This window comes from Miniopterus schreibersii (assembly GCF_964146895.1).
Source record: "Miniopterus schreibersii genome assembly, chromosome: 9".
NCBI classification, from domain to species: Eukaryota; Metazoa; Chordata; class Mammalia; order Chiroptera; family Miniopteridae; genus Miniopterus; species Miniopterus schreibersii.
In genome coordinates, this window is record NC_138118.1 from 45,153,045 (window position 1) to 45,172,581 (window position 19,537).

The 19,537-nt window shown below is 36.1% G+C and overlaps 1 protein-coding gene across 6 annotated transcripts in view; it reads left to right on the forward strand.

Moving 5' to 3' along the window:
• The window catches only part of ORC5 (origin recognition complex subunit 5), a 216,152-nt gene that overhangs the window by 36,754 nt on the left and 159,861 nt on the right, over nucleotides 1–19,537 (forward strand). For 3 of the 6 annotated variants that reach the window (XM_081147839.1, XM_081147838.1, XM_081147840.1), the window contains exons 11-12: nucleotides 524–571; nucleotides 13,737–13,847. In XM_081147839.1, the coding sequence (XP_081003965.1) occupies nucleotides 524–571; nucleotides 13,737–13,847 (159 nt within the window). Of the gene's footprint in view, nucleotides 1–523; nucleotides 572–3,611; nucleotides 4,188–13,736; nucleotides 13,848–16,062; nucleotides 17,106–19,537 lie in introns of those variants that run through there. The other 3 variants (XM_081147841.1, XM_081147843.1, XM_081147842.1) reach the window with 3 other exon arrangements.

Consider the following 19,537-nt stretch of genomic DNA (forward strand, 5'->3'; position numbering starts at 1 on the left):
TTTGAAAAAAATAAATGTATTTGTAATAAACTTTTATTTATTTTTTTGCCTGTGTCTCCTACCAGTCTTTTGTTGCATGAGGACAAGGACCATATTAATATTTTTTTCTATTATTGAATCCCAAGTGCTTAACTAAATGTTCTCTATCAAGATTTTTAAATATGAATTGGCAGCCTGTCATAAGGGATAAATAAAAACCCATTATCTTGAGAATTTTTGTTTTTATAAAAATAAATATGCTGTAATGAAACAATATAATATTTTTTTTTAGGAAGTATCACTGTTTTATTCTAAAAGCTGTTTCTTTATATACCAAAGTAATCTGTACAATCAAAATCTAAGTCAAATCAGACTAAAATATGTTGATATTTTAAGGTGATATTTTAGGTGATAAGTAGAATAAAGTAAAAACCTAAGATACATAAATTAGTATTGTCTGTGCCATGTTTTAAACAAATTCTGTTTTGTTTTTGTGGAGTACTATCTTTATTTTAATCTTAAAAATTATTTTCCTTAATTGCAGCATCATGGGAAAATCAAGAAAACCAATTTTCTAAAGAAACATGAAAAGGTATTTACATTTTAATTTCTCTAATGGGAAAAACTCATGAATTTAGGATACTATGGGAAATGGATAAATTTATGCTTTTATTAGTCATTTGGATATAAGAAGTTATTTGTATTGCTATGGTACTGTTATAATATTGTACTAGTATTTTGTTATGTTGAAGTGATTGAAGGCACATTCAAGGGAGCTGATACTAGAGATAAAAATTGACAAGTTTTTTTAGTGAATTAATAGATGAAAAAGATCACCCATGAATCTTTAATTAAACACAGGAGATTTTCTTCTTTTCCCCTTTGAAACACCCACAAAAATGACATTGAAGAAATGAAAAAGGCCCTAGCCAGTTTGGTTCCGTGTTTAGAGCATCAGCCTTTGGACTGAAGGGTCCAGGGTTCAATTCCAGCGAAGGGCACATACCTCAGTTGCAGGCTCGCCTGGTGCATGCGGGAGGCAACCAATCGATGTGTCTCTCTCACAACAATGTTTCTCTCTCTCTCTCTCCCTTCCACTGTCTCTGGAAAAGCAATGGAAAAAATATCCTCAGGTGAGGATTTAAAAAAGAGAGAGAGAGAGAGAGAGAGAGAGAAAGGGAAAAAGGGAAGGGGAAGGGAGGGGAGGGGAGGGAAAAGAAAAAGGTAAACAAACAAAGGATTAAACAGATAAGAGATCCACAAAATATGGAATTGCATAGTAGATAGATACACAAGTGACTAAGAAGACCAGAGAGGCTGAAACCTAAACCCTGATGCAAGCTGATTTGATCTGAGGAATCTGGAAGAGCTTAGGAATTGGAGGCATGAGTACCTTTGAAGGTGGAGGTGTGGGGCAAAAGGAGCATTTTTGTTCCACTTTTTACATCTAAACCACTGCTGCTTCTCTTGGCAGAAGATGGAGAAGTTTGAACTATAAACTTGGCACTGTAGAATCTGTGGCAGTTTTACGTAGTGAATACTTCTAAATTGATAGTGTTTTCTTAGGACTTTGAAGACTGTGTGTTTTTTTCTGTCTTCTGGCTTTATTGCTTCTGCTAAAAAAGCTTTTTGTTGTTGTTTTTTTAATTCTTTATCTGTGTTTTCTCCAGCTGCTTTAAGTTACTTTCTCCTTTTCCTTTAGTGTTTTTACAGCTTCACTGTGGTGTGTCTGGGATTCAATTTCTTTTTACTTAGAATTAGTTGCTTTCTGAATTTGAATAATGATGTCTTTATTTAGTTCTTATAAATTCTCGGTCATTAACTTTTCAAATATTGCCTCTCCTCCATTCTCTGTACCATGTCTTCCTGAGATATTGAGTAGACACACAGGTCTTCTCACTCTGCCCTTGTTCAAGTCATTCTCATTCTTCATTCCCTTTGGTCTCTATGCTCTATTCTGGGTAATTTCTTTAGTTCTGTGTTGAGATTTTTCTCTTCGGCTTTGTCTGTTCTGTTCTTTGTCTTTGTGTATTTATATCAACTATGTAATTTCAGTAATCTTATTTGTAATTTTTAGAAGATTTATTGGTTAATTTCAAGTTTGTTCATTTTTATACTTTATTTTAACTCTTAACACTTTTATTTATTTTAACTCTAGTTAAAATTCAATTCCCGGTCAAGGCACATGCCCAGGTTGCGGGCTCGATCCCCAGTTGGGGGCGTGCAGGAAGCTGCTGATCAATGACTCTCGTCATTGATGTTTCTCTCTCTCCCTCTCCCTTCCTCTCTCTGAAATCAATAAAGATATATATTTTTAAAAATACCTATTTTATATTCTGTATCTTATATTCAAGTATTAGAAGTCCTTGTTGGTCTAATTTCACATTTTCTATTTTTGCTGACTCTTGCATTTATTTCTTGTTCATTGAACATTCTGTTACTTTTAAGTGTTGACTCAACTTAATCTTTAGAATTTTTGAGACCTCAGGTGTGTTCCTTTAGAAAGGTTTTACATTTATTTCTGTGCAGGCACTTAGGAACACCAGTAACCTGGGATCATTTGAAATTCAGTTCTCTGAGGATTTTCATTTCAGACCACAAGGAGTGTGAATTTTGCTCCCACTTCATTGTTAGCCCTACTTTCTAGTTAAAATTCTCAGGGAAGACTTTTTTCTTCCCTTTACACAGCACCAGAGTTTGGAAGGAAATTTTTCTTAACAAATTCATTTGCTTCGGATAGGAAGATTTTTCTAGTATGCCCTTTCACTGAGACATCTTTGATTAGGCTTTCCACCATAGGCAGATTGTTGATTTTATACCCTCTCTCTTAAACTTGTGGCTGCTTTGGATCATAAAGGATTGGTAGGAGAGAATAATTATAGCTGGAGTGGTCAGGGAGGGATTTGTGGCAGGGCTTGCATTTGAGTGGGCACTCAGGAATGGTGAGGGTTGGATATGCAGTAATGGGAGAGGAAGACATTCTAATTGAGGAAGTGAGTTAAGCCAAGAAGCAGATGTGAGGAAGTGTATGGTATATAAAAGATTAATAAAATGTAATTGGCCGTAGTGGATGGTGAATTTCAGAGAAAAGTCAATTGAGGACAAATTGCGAGAAATATCCTTACTAGTTCCTTAAGGGAAGGAAGCCCATCTGTTCACCTCTGTATCTCAGCACTTGGTGGTATTTGATGGACGTTATTTAAGAAATGAATAAATTTAATGAGTGAATGAAGAAAATTAAAGAATGAACAAAAAGCTAATAATTTTATCTTTTAGACAGAAAATCATTTAAGAAAATTGGGGAGGGAAATACATGAGTGATGATTGAGGACTGTGAAAGAGCTGGCATTTTAGAACATCCTTGTGGAATAAGTGGATTTGTACAAATCTAGGAAAAGGACATTGTTGAGAGAGGGAACTGTCTGAGCAAAGACATCATGATGATGTCTCTAGTTCTAGATGAGCTCTATAGTTTTGACTGACTTTTATGGTAGTAGCCTCTTTTGTCTTTCATTCATGTTGTTTTAAAGTCTGAACTTAACTGAAAGCTCCCTGTGTATACTTACTAGTTTCTTTATATTTTTTTCCCCTCTCTCCCTGAAATCGTGATTTTATGCTTACTTTATGCCAAGCACTCTGCTAGATGCTACGGATATAGTGGAGAACAAAATAGCCATTGCCTCTGCCCTCATGAAGCTCTCAGTTTAATCAGCCATCAGACTTTAAAGAGCAAACCACATGAATAATTATCATAACAGTTGTTTTTAAGCTATTATATGTCTTCAATTGTGTAATTCTTTGTCTCTGTGTATCTTCAGTTGACGTTGATTTTTTTAAAGATTTTACTTTTTAATTCAATAAATAATTATGGTATCGTATCAGATTACTTGCCACTTAGTTTATGTGGAAAAGTAACAGTCTTTTTCCTCTCCTCACCCTTAGTCTCTTTCCTCACAGACAATTTCTTTTAACTGTTTCTAGTTTTAGTTTTTCTGGCATAAATATTCATAACTAAGTTTATGTTCTGTCTCTCTTTTTCTTGACACCAATTTTGATTCCATATTCTACCTCCTGAAAAGTTATTTTATTTGGTTTCTTTTTTTTTGTTTGTTTAAAATATCACAGATGTCCCTTTTTCTCCCCAATGACCCATTCCACCCTGTCCCATCCCCCTCCCCAGTCCCTCTCCCCACCATTTTCCGTGTTCTTGGGTTGTGCATATGTGCATATAAATTCTTTGGTTACACTCTCCCCCTCCACCCACCCGCCCTCCTCCATCCCTCTGACATTCTTCAGTCTGATCTATGCTTCCATGTCATTGAATCTATTCTGTTCATCTGTTTATTAAGTTCTTTAGATTCCACATATAAGCGAGACCATGTGATGTTTTTCTTTCTCTACCTGGCTTATTTGGGATATATACACCATGGAATACTACACAGCTGTAAAGAAGACGAATCTCACCCTCTGGGACAGTATTGATGGACCTGGAGAAAATTATGCTAAGTGAAATAAGCCAGGCAGAGAAAGAAAAACATCACATGATCTTGCTTATATGTGGTTTCCTCTTTTGATTCTTTCTTCTGTTCTTATAGGCCTTCATTCTCTCTAATGACCTATTTGTTGATCAAGTGAGGTATTTCTCAGACTGCCTTTTTCTCTAGGTGGGAGGCCAGTTTGCACTGAACCAAATCAGCTCAGTGAAGAAAATTAATATCAAATGCCCTATTGCTGCTAGAACACTTTAATTTTAAATTGGAAATATCTTTTCTAATTATAAAATAAAAACAAAAGTGAAAGTCAGAAAAGTATCAATAGCTTTTACAATGTGATTCTTTGTGTGTGTGTTTATTGTTTTTTTTTTAAGTACTTTATTGAATTTATTGGTGTGACAGTGGTTAATATGAACATATAGGTTTTAGGTGTGGGTTTCTATGTTACAAGATCTGTATATTGCTCTGTGTGCACAACACCCAAAGTCTCATCTTCTCCCATCACCATATATTAAGACCCTCTTCACCCCAGCCCCACCCCTTTCCTTTTGCAACCACCACACTGCTGTTTGTGTCCACGAGTTTCAGTTTTGTATCCCACACATGAGTGAAATCATATGGCTCTTAGCTTTTTCTGCCTGACTTACCTCACTTGGCATAATACACAATGTGATTCTAAACCTCCATCCTCTCCCGTATTCCCAACACTTTAGGAATTTAGCTAATTTAACTAACTTCAAGTTAATTTTTACTACTTCTAAGTGTTAATGAGGACAGGGACACCAATTCCATTTAGATATCTCAACATTTACCTATTTTCTTTCTTTTCTCTAATACCATTTTATTCATTCATTATCCATTTAGCTATTCATTAAACTAACAATCCAAAGTACTAGGCATAAAAGGGTGAATAAAACATTTCCTGTTTTCAAGACATTTGTCTAGAAAAGAAAGAAAACCACATAAACAAGTTTCTTATGATGAAAATAATAAAAGCTACTCAGCACCTATAAGTCAAACCTTGTTAAAACACCTTGCTGACCAGCTATTTCGATCCAGAATGCACCAATGCGGCTGGCTACTTTTCTGCACTTCAATATTAAATGAATGCATCTGAATAAACTTAAGTGTACTTTATTTTGTCATATCTTATATTACCATACGTCAAAATTAAACATTGCATGTATTTTAATATTTATTTTATATTTTTAATATTTTTTTGAGTGTGATATGTTGTATAACATGTATCTACATGCACTGGTACTAAATAAGTTTTACACATTGTGTTTCCCTACATTTTCCCTTAGAAGAACATACTTTACATGCCATAGTGGGACTTTTTTTACTGCTGGTTACTATTTTTTGTAAAACATGATCTTTTAATTTTCCTGATAATCTGAATGGCTAATCTTTATTTGGAGCTCTCCTAGACAAAATGGAAGAGGTGCTAGTTTGTGTGCTGCATTCGGTTGAATTTTCTGTAATCCACTTTCTAGCAATTTTGAGTTATATCATGACCCGTCAATAACTTGGGAGTGGAAACACAATCTCAGCAACGTTAGGACACAGAAATGTGTATACTCGTGACCGGTCAGTAAGGTGTCTCTGCATATGATCTCATTTAATTCTCACAATGACTGAATAAATATGGTTACTATTACTATTTTCATTTTGTAGATGTGGAAACCGAGTATTAAAGAGAAATTCAAATACTTGCCCAAAGTTACATAGTTAATGTGATAGAACTAGCATCCAAATCCAGGACTGTCTGACTTCAAACCCACCATGATGTTAACCACTATTCTTGAACTCAGACAGCTGACAAATGATTAGTATTTACAGTTTTTAAAGACTCATACAAACCAATAAGAAAAAGGCAAAAATACAATTAATAAATGGATAAATGATTTTTAAAAGTAACTAGAATGTCTAACAAACGACATAATTGTCAGCCTTATTCACTAATGAAAAATGCAATTTTAAACAACAGTGAGGTATTATTTCACACTCTCAGACTGGCAAAAATGAAACATGTCTGATGATTCCAAGTATTGGTGATAATGTGGAAGAATAAGGGCCTGAATATTCTGCAGGTTGGTGATATCTAATAAAGTTAATATGTGAATGAATGTACTTTGTATTGATCAGCATTGGCTGAGCTACACTGTTGTAAAAAAATCCCACCCACAGCCCAGTAACTTAACATAACAGGTTTATATATTGCTCATGACACAATTGAATATGAGTTGGGTGGCATTCTTTCGTCTTATGTTAAGTGATACATGGTGGCCTCCAAAGTTGCATCCAAAGGAAAAGAAGACTAAAGGATTCAATGGTTTGAAAGGCCCATCTTTACAGTAACTTACATCACATTCACCCATGTGTCATTGGCTGGAACTCAAGCATATGACCTCCATCTAACTGCAAGAGAGACTGAGAAATGTAGTCTTATGTGCCCAAGAAGAAACAGTGTTGGTGAACACACAGCATTGTCTCTTCCCTGTACTTTAATTTAGCAACCCTACTTGGAGAAACTCACACATGTGCACAAAGAGAAATGTACAGGATTGTCCATCACAGTATTATTTGTGATAGTGATGAATTTTTAAAAGGAGATAGTGATTTGTCATAAAGTGGAAATTTGTAGGGAAGTTTAAAAATGGACTAGAGCCACGTGTGTCAATACAGATAAATCTCAAAAACGTAATGTTAAAGGAAAACAATTGATAAGAGTGATATGTCCAAAATGATATCCTTTATATAAAATTTTAGATCAAGCAAACAATGCTGTGTATTTTTTATGAATTCTTCAATTTTTAAAAAAATCATTTAAAAAAATTTTCAGTTAGTTGATACACTACAATTGACATACACCCCACTGATTAAACAGTACATAACTCACTAAATGGTCATCCCAATAAATCTTGCACCCATGTGACACCATACATAGTTATTAGAATATTACTGACTATGTTCCCTGTGCTGTACTTTATATCCCCGTGATTATTCTGTAACTACTAATTTGTACTTCTTAATCACTTCACCTTTTCACCTATTCCTCCAACTCCTCTCCCATCTGGCAGTTGTCAAAATGTTCTCTGTATAAGTCTTTCAGTTCTTGTTCATTTATTTCTTTTTTAGATTCAATTATTGATACACATTTAATGCCATTTTATTTTTTATTTTTTTGAACGTTTTTTCCTTCTTCTTAAAGAAGACCCTTTAAAACTTCATATAATACTGTTTGGTGGTTTGAACCACTTTAGCTTTTTCTTATCTAGGAAGCTCTTTATCTGTCCTTCGATTCTAAATAATAGCTTTGCTGGTTAGAGTAATCTTGGTTGTAGGTCCTTGCTTTTCATCACTTTGAGTATTTCATGCCAATTCCTTCTGGCCTGCAAAGTTTCAGTTGAGAGATCAGCTGACAGTCTTCTGGGAGTTCCCTTGTGGGTAACTGTTATTCTCTTGCTGCTTTTAAGATTCTCTCTTTAACCTTTTGCATTTTAATTACTACGTGTCTTGGTGTGGGCCTCTTTGGTTGTATCTCTGCATTTCCTGGACTTGTATGTCTATTCACAAGGTTAGGGAAGGTTTCTGTTATTTTTTCAAATAGGTTTTCAATTTCTTGCTTTCTCTCTTCTCCTTCCCGCTGTCCCATGATGCGAATGTTGGCACGCTTGAAGTTATCCCAGAGGCTCCTTAAACCATCTTCATATTTTTTGATTCTTTTTTTCTTTTTGCTTTTCTGACTGGGTGTTTTTGCTTTTCTGATTGGGCGTCATCTACTCTACTGTTGATTCCCTGTAAATTCTTCATTTCAGTTAGTGTATCCTTCTTTTCTGACTGGTCCTTTTTTATGTTACTGAGGTTCTCACTAAGTTCATTGAGCATCCTTATAACCAGTGTTTTAAACTCTGCATCTAGTAGATTGCTTGTCTCCATTTTGTTTAGTTCTTTTTCTGGAGTTTTGTTCTGTTCTTAAATTTAGGCCATGTTTCTTTGTCTTCTCATTTTGGTAGCTTCCCTGTGTTTGATTCTATATATTAGGTAGAGCTTCTACATCTCCCAGGCTTGGTAGAGTGGCCTAACTTGGTAGGTATTCTGTAGGGTCCAGTGGCACAGCCTCCTGGATCACCCAAACGGCATTCCAGGTATGCCTTCCTTTTGTAGTTGAGCCTTCATGGCCGTTGACATGTTAGTGTAGGGATTTATCACCAAGTCGATCAGCTGCAAGGACTGGCTGGGACCACCAACCTCTGGATGATCAGCTGTGCAGGGCAAGACTTATTTCAGCTGGGCTCTGGTGCCTGCTGAGTTTGCCCCTTGAGAGTTTCACTGTAGAGGTGGTTGGGTGGAACTTTGACATGGTCTGAAGCTGTGCTGGCTCCTGGGAGATGCAGATCAGGGTCAAACACTGTCTATGTTATTTCTGGGGCTACCTAGCATGAGTTACAAAGCGATCTGCAAATGGCTGCTACTTGTGCTGAGCTTGGAGTTGCCCATGCGAGGCTAAGCTGCCAAGAGAACTAAGGCCAGTTGCTGCTAGTGCTGGGCCTGGGGTCACTTAGCAAGAGGTATGGGGCACACTGAGGCCAGCTTCTGCCTGTTTGAGAGATATTAGGAAAATCTGAAGCATGAGCCAAGACTAGCCATTTCTAAAGAAAAGCAACTGGAAACATCTTGAGTGGGGCCAAAAGTTGGATGGGGCCTCAGGGAATCACCAGGGTGGGGCAAACAATTTGAGCTGGGTTGCTTGTCTCAGACAGCCTGCCTGCTGCCTCTAAGGGGAGGGCTCAGAAAAGGAACCTCTGCCAGCACTTCTGTCTGGGAGAAAGCTGCCTCCTCCCTCCAACCCCCAGCTCCTGTCCTGATGCTGGACAATTCAGTTCTTCCCCACATTTCTCTGGTGCCTTTCAAGCTGCTGCCCCAGTGCTGGAGCTCAGAGGGAGTGAGTCAAGTGAATCCAAGTATGTCCATTTGCAGGCCCTTAAAGAGGAACTGCCTGGCACACCAACAGCCCTCCTTCTCAGCCACAGTCCCCACTGGTTTTTATAGCCAGAGTTACGGGAACTTTTCTTCCTGGCACTGGATCCCTGGGTTGGGTGGCCTGGTGTGGGGTGGGACGCTTCATTCATCGGGGAGGATCTCTGTAGCTTGATATATCCCTCTGGATTTTAAACTGCCACATGTGGGTGTGGGACAAGCCTCTTCTGAGTCTATGCTCCTCCTACAAGTGTGAATGTGGCTTCTTCTTTAACTCCCTACTTGTAGGGCTTCCATTCAGCCAGATTTTAGGCACTTATGAATGATGGTGGTTCTGTAGTTTAGTTGTAATTTTTTTTTTTTAATTGATCTTTATTGTTGAAAATATTACTGGTGTCCCATCCCCCCCCCAATTGACCCCCTCCACTTCGCTCCCACCCCCTCTCCAGGCCTTCACCCCATTATTGACTGTGTCCATGAGTTATGCTTATATGCATGTAACTTCTTTGGTTAATCTCTTCCCACCCTCCACCCCCCTTCCCTCTTTCTTCTGAAATACGATCATCTGTTGCATTGATCAGTGTCTCTGGATCTATTTAGTTCGTCAGATCCTTCAAGACCCTTCAACATTTCTTATAGTGCTGGTCTGGTGGTGATGAACTCCTTTAACTTTTTCTTGTCTGAGAAGCTCTTTATCTGACCTTCAGTTCTAAATTATAGCTTTGCTGAGTAGAGCAATCTGGGTTGTAGTTCCATGTTTTTCTTCACTTTGAATATTTCTTGCCACTCCCTTCTGGCCTGCAAAGTTTCTGTTGAGAAATCAGCTGACAGTCATATGGGTGCTCCCTTGTAGGTAACCAACTGCTTTTCTCTTGCTGCTTTTAAGATTCTCTCTTTGTCTTTAACCTTTGGCATTTTAATTATATGTGTCTTGCTGTGGGCCTCTTTGGGTTCCTCTTGTTTGGGACTTTCTGTGCTTCCTTGACTTGTAAGTCGATTTCTTTCCCCAGGTAGGGGAAGTTTTCTGTAATTTTTTCAAATAGGTTTTCAATTTCTTGCTCCTTTTCCTCTCCTTCTGGCACCCCAATAATACAAATGTTGGACCTCTTGAAGTTGTCCCAGAGGCTCCTTATACTATCTTCATATTTCTGGGTTGTTTTTCCTTTTTGCTCTTCTGGTTAGGTGTTTCTGTTTCCTCATGTTCCAAATTGCTGATTTGATTCTCAGCATCCTCTACTGTTGATTCCCTGTAAATCATTCTTCATTTCAAATTTGTACTTTATTATATCATCGATTTTCTCAGTTGTTTTCATAATACTCTTACTAATATGCTTGAGCATCCTTATAAACAAAATTCTGAACTCTGTATCTGTTAGCTTGCTTGGATCTATTTCATTTAGTTCCTTTTCTAGAGAATTCTTCTGTTCTTTTCTTTGTGACATGTTTCTTAGCCTCCACATTTTTGCTGCTTCCAGGTGTTTGTTTGTATGTATTAGGTAGAGCTGCTATGTCTCCTGGAATTTGTAGAGTGGCTTTATGTAGTAGGTGTCCTGTAGGGTCCAGTGGATCAGCCTCCCCAGTCACCTGAGCTGGGCCTTCTAGGTGCTCCCCTGTGTGGGCTGAGTGCACTATCATATTGTAGTTGAGCCTTGGTTGCTGTTGGCATCACTGGGAGGAATTGACCCCCAGGCCAATTAGCTGTGAGGACCAGCTGCAACTACAGCCAAAGAGCTGCTGTGCTGGAGACACTGCTACAGAGCAGGATTTACTTTCAGTGGAGCTTTGGTGTTCACCAAGTGTGCCCCTTGAGTGTGTCACTTGTGGATGTGGTAGGGTTGTAATCCAGCGTGGTGGAGTCTCACCACCAGGTGCACTGTCTCTTCGGCCTCCTGAGAGGTGCAAAGTCAGCCTCTGCCAGTGCCTTGCCCAGGGCCACCCAGCATGAGCTACATAGCAAACCGTAGATGGCTGCTACTTGTGCTGGGCTTGGAGGAGCCCAGGAGAGGCCAAGCTATGAGCCAATGCAGGCTGCCACTAGTGCCAGGCCTGGGGCCACTTATCAAGCCATATGGGGCACACTGCTGTTTGTTTGAGAGATTTTAGGAAAGTCCTAAACATAAGGCTCGAGAAGCCACTTGCATAGACAAGCCACTGGAAATGGCCTGGATGAGCCTGCAGGTAGGGAGGGGTGGGGCCTCTGGGAATCCTCGGGTGGGGGGTGAAAGGTATGAGTCATGTGCTGGAGATTCAAATATGGTGCCTGCCTTTGGGCTCTGTGGGAGGAGGGCTCGTGAAAGGAGCAATGGCCTCTGCCAGCTCTTCTGCCTTGGAGAAAGCTGCCCCTCCACCTCTTGCCCCAATCTCAGGCAGCTTAGTTCCTCCCCAAGTGTCCCAGGTTCCTTTCAAGCTGCTGCCGGCGCTGGGGCTCAAAGGGAGCGCGACTGAGTGAGTCCATGCACGGGCCCTTAAAGGGAAAGCCTAGGAGCCCCGCACCCTCCGGGACCCTCAGTGACAGTCCCCGCTGGTTTCCACAGCTGGAAGTTGTGGGGATTTCTCTTCCTGGCCCTGGAGCCCTGGGCTGGGGGCCTGATGTGGGGCTGGGACCCCTCACTCCTCTGGGAAACCTCCACCCCCGAGATAATCCCTCCCAGGTTTAAACAGCAGGAATAGGCCGAGTCTCCTCGATTCATCCCAGATCCCCCACGTCTCTGCCCCTCCTACCGGTCTCGGTGCTGCTTCAGTTCCGTGGTTGTGGGGCTTCTGTTCAGCTAGATTTCAGGAGGTTCTGAGTGATGGTGGTTCTGTATTTCAGTTGTAATTTTGATGTGTTTGCGGGAGGCGGCGGGTGCAGCTGTCACCTACGCTGCCGTCTTGTTTCCTCCTCTCGTTGTAATTTTGATGTGGCTGTGGTAGGAGGCACGGACCCTGTTTACCTATGCCACTGTCTTGACTGGAAGTTCAGTGCTGTTTTTGTTTATGGATACATACCTATTCTAAAAACTGTCGTGAAAGTGGTAAAAACACCAAGTTTTGCATAGTGGTTTCTTTTAGGGAAAGAAAGAATGTGATATAAGAAGAGTGCAAGGGAGCTTCAACTTATCTGTAATGTGATGTAATGTTTTATTTTTTTTTGCATGTATTGCAGAATGTTATGGTTTGATAAAATTTGTGTGTATACTGTTATTTATTATATTAACTTGGAGTTTCCTTTTTAAAATAAATTTATTTGTTTTTATTGATTTTGAAGAGAGGGAGAGAGATAAAGAGAAACAAATGGATGTGAGTGATAGACATCAATGAGTTGTTTCCCGCTTGTGCCCTGACTGGGGATTGAACCCAAACGCACTACCTTTTGGTCTACGGGACCACACTCCAACCAACGAAGCCGTACGGCCAAGGCGTAATCTGTACTCTTCTAAATGTTTGAAGTAGTTAATGAGGAAAGCATGTACAATTTAACAATTGGAAAATGACTTCTAAGCTATCTTTTAGAAATAGTTGAGGTAAATACTTCATGTTGTAATTCTGAGTAGGCATTTGCCTTTATAGTCATTCTTCTTTAAAGAAATAGTTATTCCCATGCATGTAAATATAGCTTCCCATTTTATTTGCCAATATAGAGTACTTAAATTCTTACATTGCTACCAAACTTATCTTATAGAGTGGACCTTGAGCACTGCAGTTTTCTAATGACAAGAGATTGTATCACATGACTTTGTATACTATTATGAACATTTTACAGTCTTTAAACTTCTATAAATTTTTCATTGTTTTGAGCTGACAGCTTATTCATAAATTAAAACATTTTATTAGTTTTCTAAGCTAGTATTTACTATAACTGATCTTTTAGAACTATTAATGTTGAGGAAATACATTTTACAGTCTGTGGCACGAAGAGGAATGGTGAGAAGTATTAGTAAATTCTAGGCTAGGAGTTGGACCTCGATCCTGCTTTTGGTTATGTGCTATCTTGACAAATGACTTGGCTAAGTCACTTAACATTTGATTACAACAGCAAAATAGGGGTGATGTTCAGGACTAGGCTGGATGACTTCTGATTCCTTTAATATTTGTTGCTGCTAAGTCAGAAAATCTTGAAGAAAATGTTAAGGGATAAATCATGGTTATGTCAGGTAAAGTTTTTACGTGGAGACTGCAAGTTGGATTTTTTAAGCATCTTTGGTTAACTATAGAATATAAATATTTTGTTACTGGGAATTTATAGTACAGAAAGTGAGTCCTCTGCTATAAGGAGAAAATCGATTTTCTTTTTTCTTACAGACAAGCAATCACCTCCTTGGACCAAAGCTGTTTCCACTAGATAGATTATTAGCAATATTATATAGTATCGTGGACAGTAGAGTTGCTCCAACAGCAAATATCTTTTCCCAGGTAAGCTTTGTGATAGGTTGTTATCTATCATCTTTATCTTTATGGAATTTTTCAGGTAGAATAGTTGGTAGAGTTCCATGCATTTAGAGTTTTGGTCAGTATGAGTTAGTTTTAACTATATAATGAACAATGTTCTTGGTAAGTAATTGAAAATTCCAAATCTTTGAAGGTATTACTGAATTTGCATACAGGTATAACTGGATAATAAAAACAGCTTAATGTTCCTGGCTTTTTTTTAAATAAAGGAATTTTAACATGAAACTATTATAATGATCTTGATTAAACAAGTGGCCTTATGATTATTGATTAATTATAATATAGAAATATAATTTAATGAAAACAAAATTTTAAAAATTTTATTTGCAAGGAAGTAGTATTATTTCCTCACATATATAACTTGCAGGTTGACAGTGCATTTTTTACAAAAATACTCTTTTATCTTCAGAATGATTAAGTTCTCAAATTTTTCACTAGATGGCAGCAGTAGCCTAAAAATAGGAACCATGACATATTTAATAAAGTTAAGATTTTTTTAATTGCCATTTTAAGAAACATTTACTAAAAATATAGTCTTAGTACATTTCTTAAATGGTCCAGAAAAACAATATTTACGATGTGAATGGATAGAAGGAAAAGCAAATGATGTGGCTAGAATTTTTGAAAAGCAGTCACCTGAGACATTGAGGTGAGGAATTTGTTTTGTGTATGTTTTTAGGCTGAGAAATATGTAAATAACAGCATTTACATTTAAATTCACAGCAAATAAATTTGGTCCCTGAGTGGATGTTAGACTTTGTAATCTAATGTGTGGTGATAACTTTTAATTCTTCACTTAAATCTTTGAGAATAAAATATATGTTTTCCATTTAAGTCATTGTTTAAGTTAAATAATTTTTATGTCAGCATTTACAGAAAATTTTATCTACCTTTAACTGTGTTCTTGAAGAAAGGTAATGTAGTCAGTTATTAGGCCATGCATATAACTAGCTAAATAGGTAGGTAGATTGGTAGCCCTAATGCCAATAGTTTAAAAAATCCAATTTAGTTTTAATCTCTATTACAGGGATTTTTTTTCCCTATATATGTTTTAAAAATGCTTTGTCTGAAAAAGTACTTTTTAATCAACTTTTCATTTTATTAATAGCTTTCTATATACAATACATATATTTTTAAAATATATATATTTTTATTTATCTCAGAGAGAGGAGGAGGGGAGAGGGAGAGAGAGACAGAAACGTCAATGATGAGATAGTCGCCACTGACCGGCCGCCTCCTGCGCCTCCTCCACTGGGGATCGAGCCTGCAGCCTGGGCTTGTGCCCTGACCGGGAATCCAACATTGATCTGCCAGATCACAGGTCAATGCTCAACTGCTGAGCCAAGTCAGCCACGCTACTTTTTTGTTTATTTTTGCTGTTGGAATAACTGTGAAATCGGTATTATGATCGTTATTGTAAGGAACTGAGGCTTGGAGAGGCTAAATGATGTAGCCAATCAATGTGACATGTGTAAATCCTTGAGAACGAAAGCCTAGGGAGGTGAGATACTTCTAAACAGAGCAGGAAGGCATTTGTATCACATCTTATTGTACTTCTCAGGTACCCAAAAATTATCTTTGTGGGAGATACAAAGATGGATAATCAATGTTTTTCCCTTTTAGAGAGCTTATAATTTATTCAGGGGGATTAAAACATGTATTAGAAAATAATGGATGGCTGTAAATGAATGCTAGTTAGTGCTGCTGAGAAGTTTAGAGTAGAGAGATCACTTCTGGATTGGGCAGGACGAGAGAAAGATGACTTTATAGAAAAGGTGAAGAATGGAGCTGGGTTGTAGAGAATGAGTAGGATTTTTTTCCTTTAAATATTTCTGACTTATATAGTGATCCATTTCTATTACACAAAAATGAGAAAATGGGTGAATAAAAAGGAAAAATAGTAGATAAAATTAGCCTTTCTTCCAGTGGACACCTTATTTCCAGTGGATAGAGTTTAGTAGACCAGATATTTATGATGGGTGGGTAATATGACCAAAGGGATAGGACTAGGAAAAAACAAGACACTTTTGTGAACCCTCACACTGGTTTAGTTGAAAGTGAATTATGTTGTGTTAGGGATAGCAGTCACTATTGCAATCTAGTATGTAGTAATACTGCCACTACCACCCATCATACCTTGTTGGTACCTTACTTAGGTAGGGCATTTTATGTTTTATAGTCTTGTCATATACTAATCTTTAAAGAAAAGGAACTGAAGCTCAGAATACCTAAGAGATCTGCCCAAGGACACATAGCAAATCACTGGTAGCATCCAGACTTGATGAAGATTTTCCCAGCAGCAGCCTTTGAGTATTGATGAACCATGCCATCTGTCTTTGTTTTCAACACTGCTTGTAATGTTGTAATTAAGAAACAAGTTAGCCTAAAATGTATCTTTATTTTTTAACCAAGTTAAATTGTTTTCCACCTTAACAATTGTGAAATTCTTTTCAATATTAACAACAGTTTTTTTATTCTTTATCTCTTCTCAGCAGTAATCAAAATGATAAATTTTGTATATTTAAAACATAGCTTTAATGAATTTATGTTCATTTGATGACAAATCATTTAGGACTTGATCTCCCTTGAGTCCCATTTAGGATACAAAGGGTGGGAGGCTACAAAGTGATGATGCAACTAACCCTAAGGAGTTGACCTTTACTTTTGGCTTGGTCAATAAAGTATCCAAGACAATCAAGTCACATATATACTGTGTGTAAGAACAAAATGTGGCAGAAATTGCATCCATAGGAAGGATATTTCTCCCCCATGCCTTATTTTCTTTTTCATCCCATTGATTCCCAGTGACCTTTACTGTTTTTTCCTTTTATTCATCCATGAAAACTATACTCTTGTCCATAGGAATGACAATTTGTATTTAACCTATGCACACATAATTTTTTAAGTGGAAAACAAAAGTGTGACCTTTGTATTAAAAGTGCTTATTCGATATGAACACTAGATGGCAATATCGTTACATTATAGTTTTTAGATAAACTAGGAAACAACTTGTTAATACTGTTTTTTGATAGAGAAAGCTGTTTGTTAATTTAGCACATTGGTTTATTTGAATAAAAGAAAATTACCTGGAGATAGTTAATGATATACATTAAAGTATGCTGTACACGCTTTCTTAAAAATATAAATAAGATTGGTAAGGTATTGTGTTACCATAAGTTTTTCCAACTGGAAGTAAATTTCTTTTTATTGGCTGTAATGTGTTTATATGTGATGATCATTTTTTTTCTATTTATTTCTTTTATATCAACTATTTTAAGGATTTATTTTGTAGTAATATGCTATTTTATAGCTTGATTTACCAGTTACATAATTATTTATAATTTCTCACATAATAAATTGATCAGATGTGTTATGTATGCTCAAAATTCTCTTGAAGCAAAAGTTTATTTCCATTGCATTTCATTTAAATCTATTCTGTAATAAAGTTATAAAAATAGTGAATCTTTAAAGTTCTTAAAATTGCAATTGAGAATAATCAAATTCATAACAGTATTAGTGATAGTATTATAGTTGGTATTCTTAATTTATATATTCTTTATTAAATTTTAAATAAAATTCTACTCATTAACTTTTTAGCCTCGAAGATGAGTAAAAGAATATTAGTACATTTAACATTTTACATTAGAATAATGCTCATATTTATTAAATTAAAATACAGTTTTTAAATTTTCTTAGACTTGGAAGAAAATTTAGCCTTATACAATTTACTATAGTTTTGCAGTCATGACCCATGGGTCATTTTAAAATTTTTCATTCAAATAAAATAAATACAGTCCCATATATACCTGAACATTGTGAATGACAAAGCTTTAATTCTGGTGGTTTCATTTTTTTTCCCCCTCTCAGCATGGATAGAATGTATAAGCTATATCACATTCAGGAAATGGCAAAGATAATTACTTTCAAAACACTTTGATCAGATATGTTATTGAAGACCATTTATCATCTTTAAAAGAAATGCTATTGAATTGTGTTTTTTCCCTCCAGATATATACTAAAACCAGGTTATGCCGTTTAACTTTATTTTCTTGAAGAAAAATAACTTATTTGCAATTTTTTGAAATATCTATATATCTGTGTGATTTTCTGTATTTTCTCTTACTTATCCTTGCCCACCCCCTCCATAGTCTTGTAGTTAGGCGAAGGCAGTAGAAGTACATACAGTTCTTTAAGACTATCATCAGGTATATCACTTATTTAAAAATATTAAGCCACAATGCTTTATCTTCTCCCAGATGATGAAATTGGTGAAGAATTTATTTCTAAGATAATTACTATAGGTTTCTAAAGTGACTTTAAAAGGAGAATTCTCTCTTAAAAATTAGGGACATTTAATTACTAGTATTTATATCACATGTAATCATTGAACTTATTTAATCAGGTGGCATTTTGAAAAATTATTTTTTAAGACAATTCTCTATAATTCTATAATTTAGAAGTTTTAAAATAATACACTTATTATATTGCTATATTATAAGAAACAGTGTACTCTGAATTAATATTAGAAGTAGCTGAGAAGAGTAGCATAGTAGCTTTAAAAAATAGTTCTTTGTACCATATTGACAATTTGCTTTTTTTTTTTTTTAGTAAGTAATGTCTAGTTTCTGAATCACTGTATATTTAATTGTATATAATTTAATAACAAAAAATTAAATTTAAATGCCTATAAATGTAATTTCATTTTTAAAAGTATAAAAAACATTCTGGAGCAAAGTATAATGTACAAATTTTTTTTTTTTAAATATACATTTCCATTTATAATTTCTCTGCTCCAGAACTTAAATCATGATATTGGGATATAGTTGGAGTATTTTTGTTACATCAATTTAATTTTTTAGTCATGAATCAACTTGAACTTTTCTTACAAAGGTTGCATTAATTCTAGTAGCATTTATATAATCTTATGCTCTACTCATTTGGGTGTTGGTTTATGAGCCATACAGGATATATTTAAACTAATTACTTTGATTTTTCCAAATGAATTTATCAGTCAGAAAGAATGATAATTTAGTTATTTTATCTAGGAGGGTGTTTTGAAGCATGTGCTTCATCTCTACAACAGCTGTAGGAAGATGTTTTTGCTATGCTTATTAGGGCAGCCAACATTTTATTCAACCAAAAACAGATTTTTGGCATTTTTCTTCAAACATAGGTAGATGTATAGTAATTTATATAATTTTTAAATTATAGCTAGTTATGTTTATTGGTATCTTAATTAAGACTTGAAACCTAAGTTATGAACAAATAAGTAGTATATTGTACGTGGCCTATTATAAACTAAGTGGCTCTTAAAAAGTTACATGGCTGTACACTAAACCCTTGATTTTGCGGGCCTTGATTTAACAGACTTTGGATTTAATGGACAAAATTTCCGATCTGTATGGCATATGTGAAAATTAACACCCTGTTAACTTTAAAGTGTTTTTAACCAAGATTTGCTTATACTTAAAGTAACAGTTGGGGTTTTTTTGTTATTAATTCACTGTTATTTTTAACAAATTTAGTGAATAGACCATATGTTAGAGAAAACACTGTAGTAATTTCATCGACATAAATATTACATATCTACATATTTAAATCCAAGAGTCACCATTTGTAAACAATGTTCAGCGAATGATTATCACAAGATCATG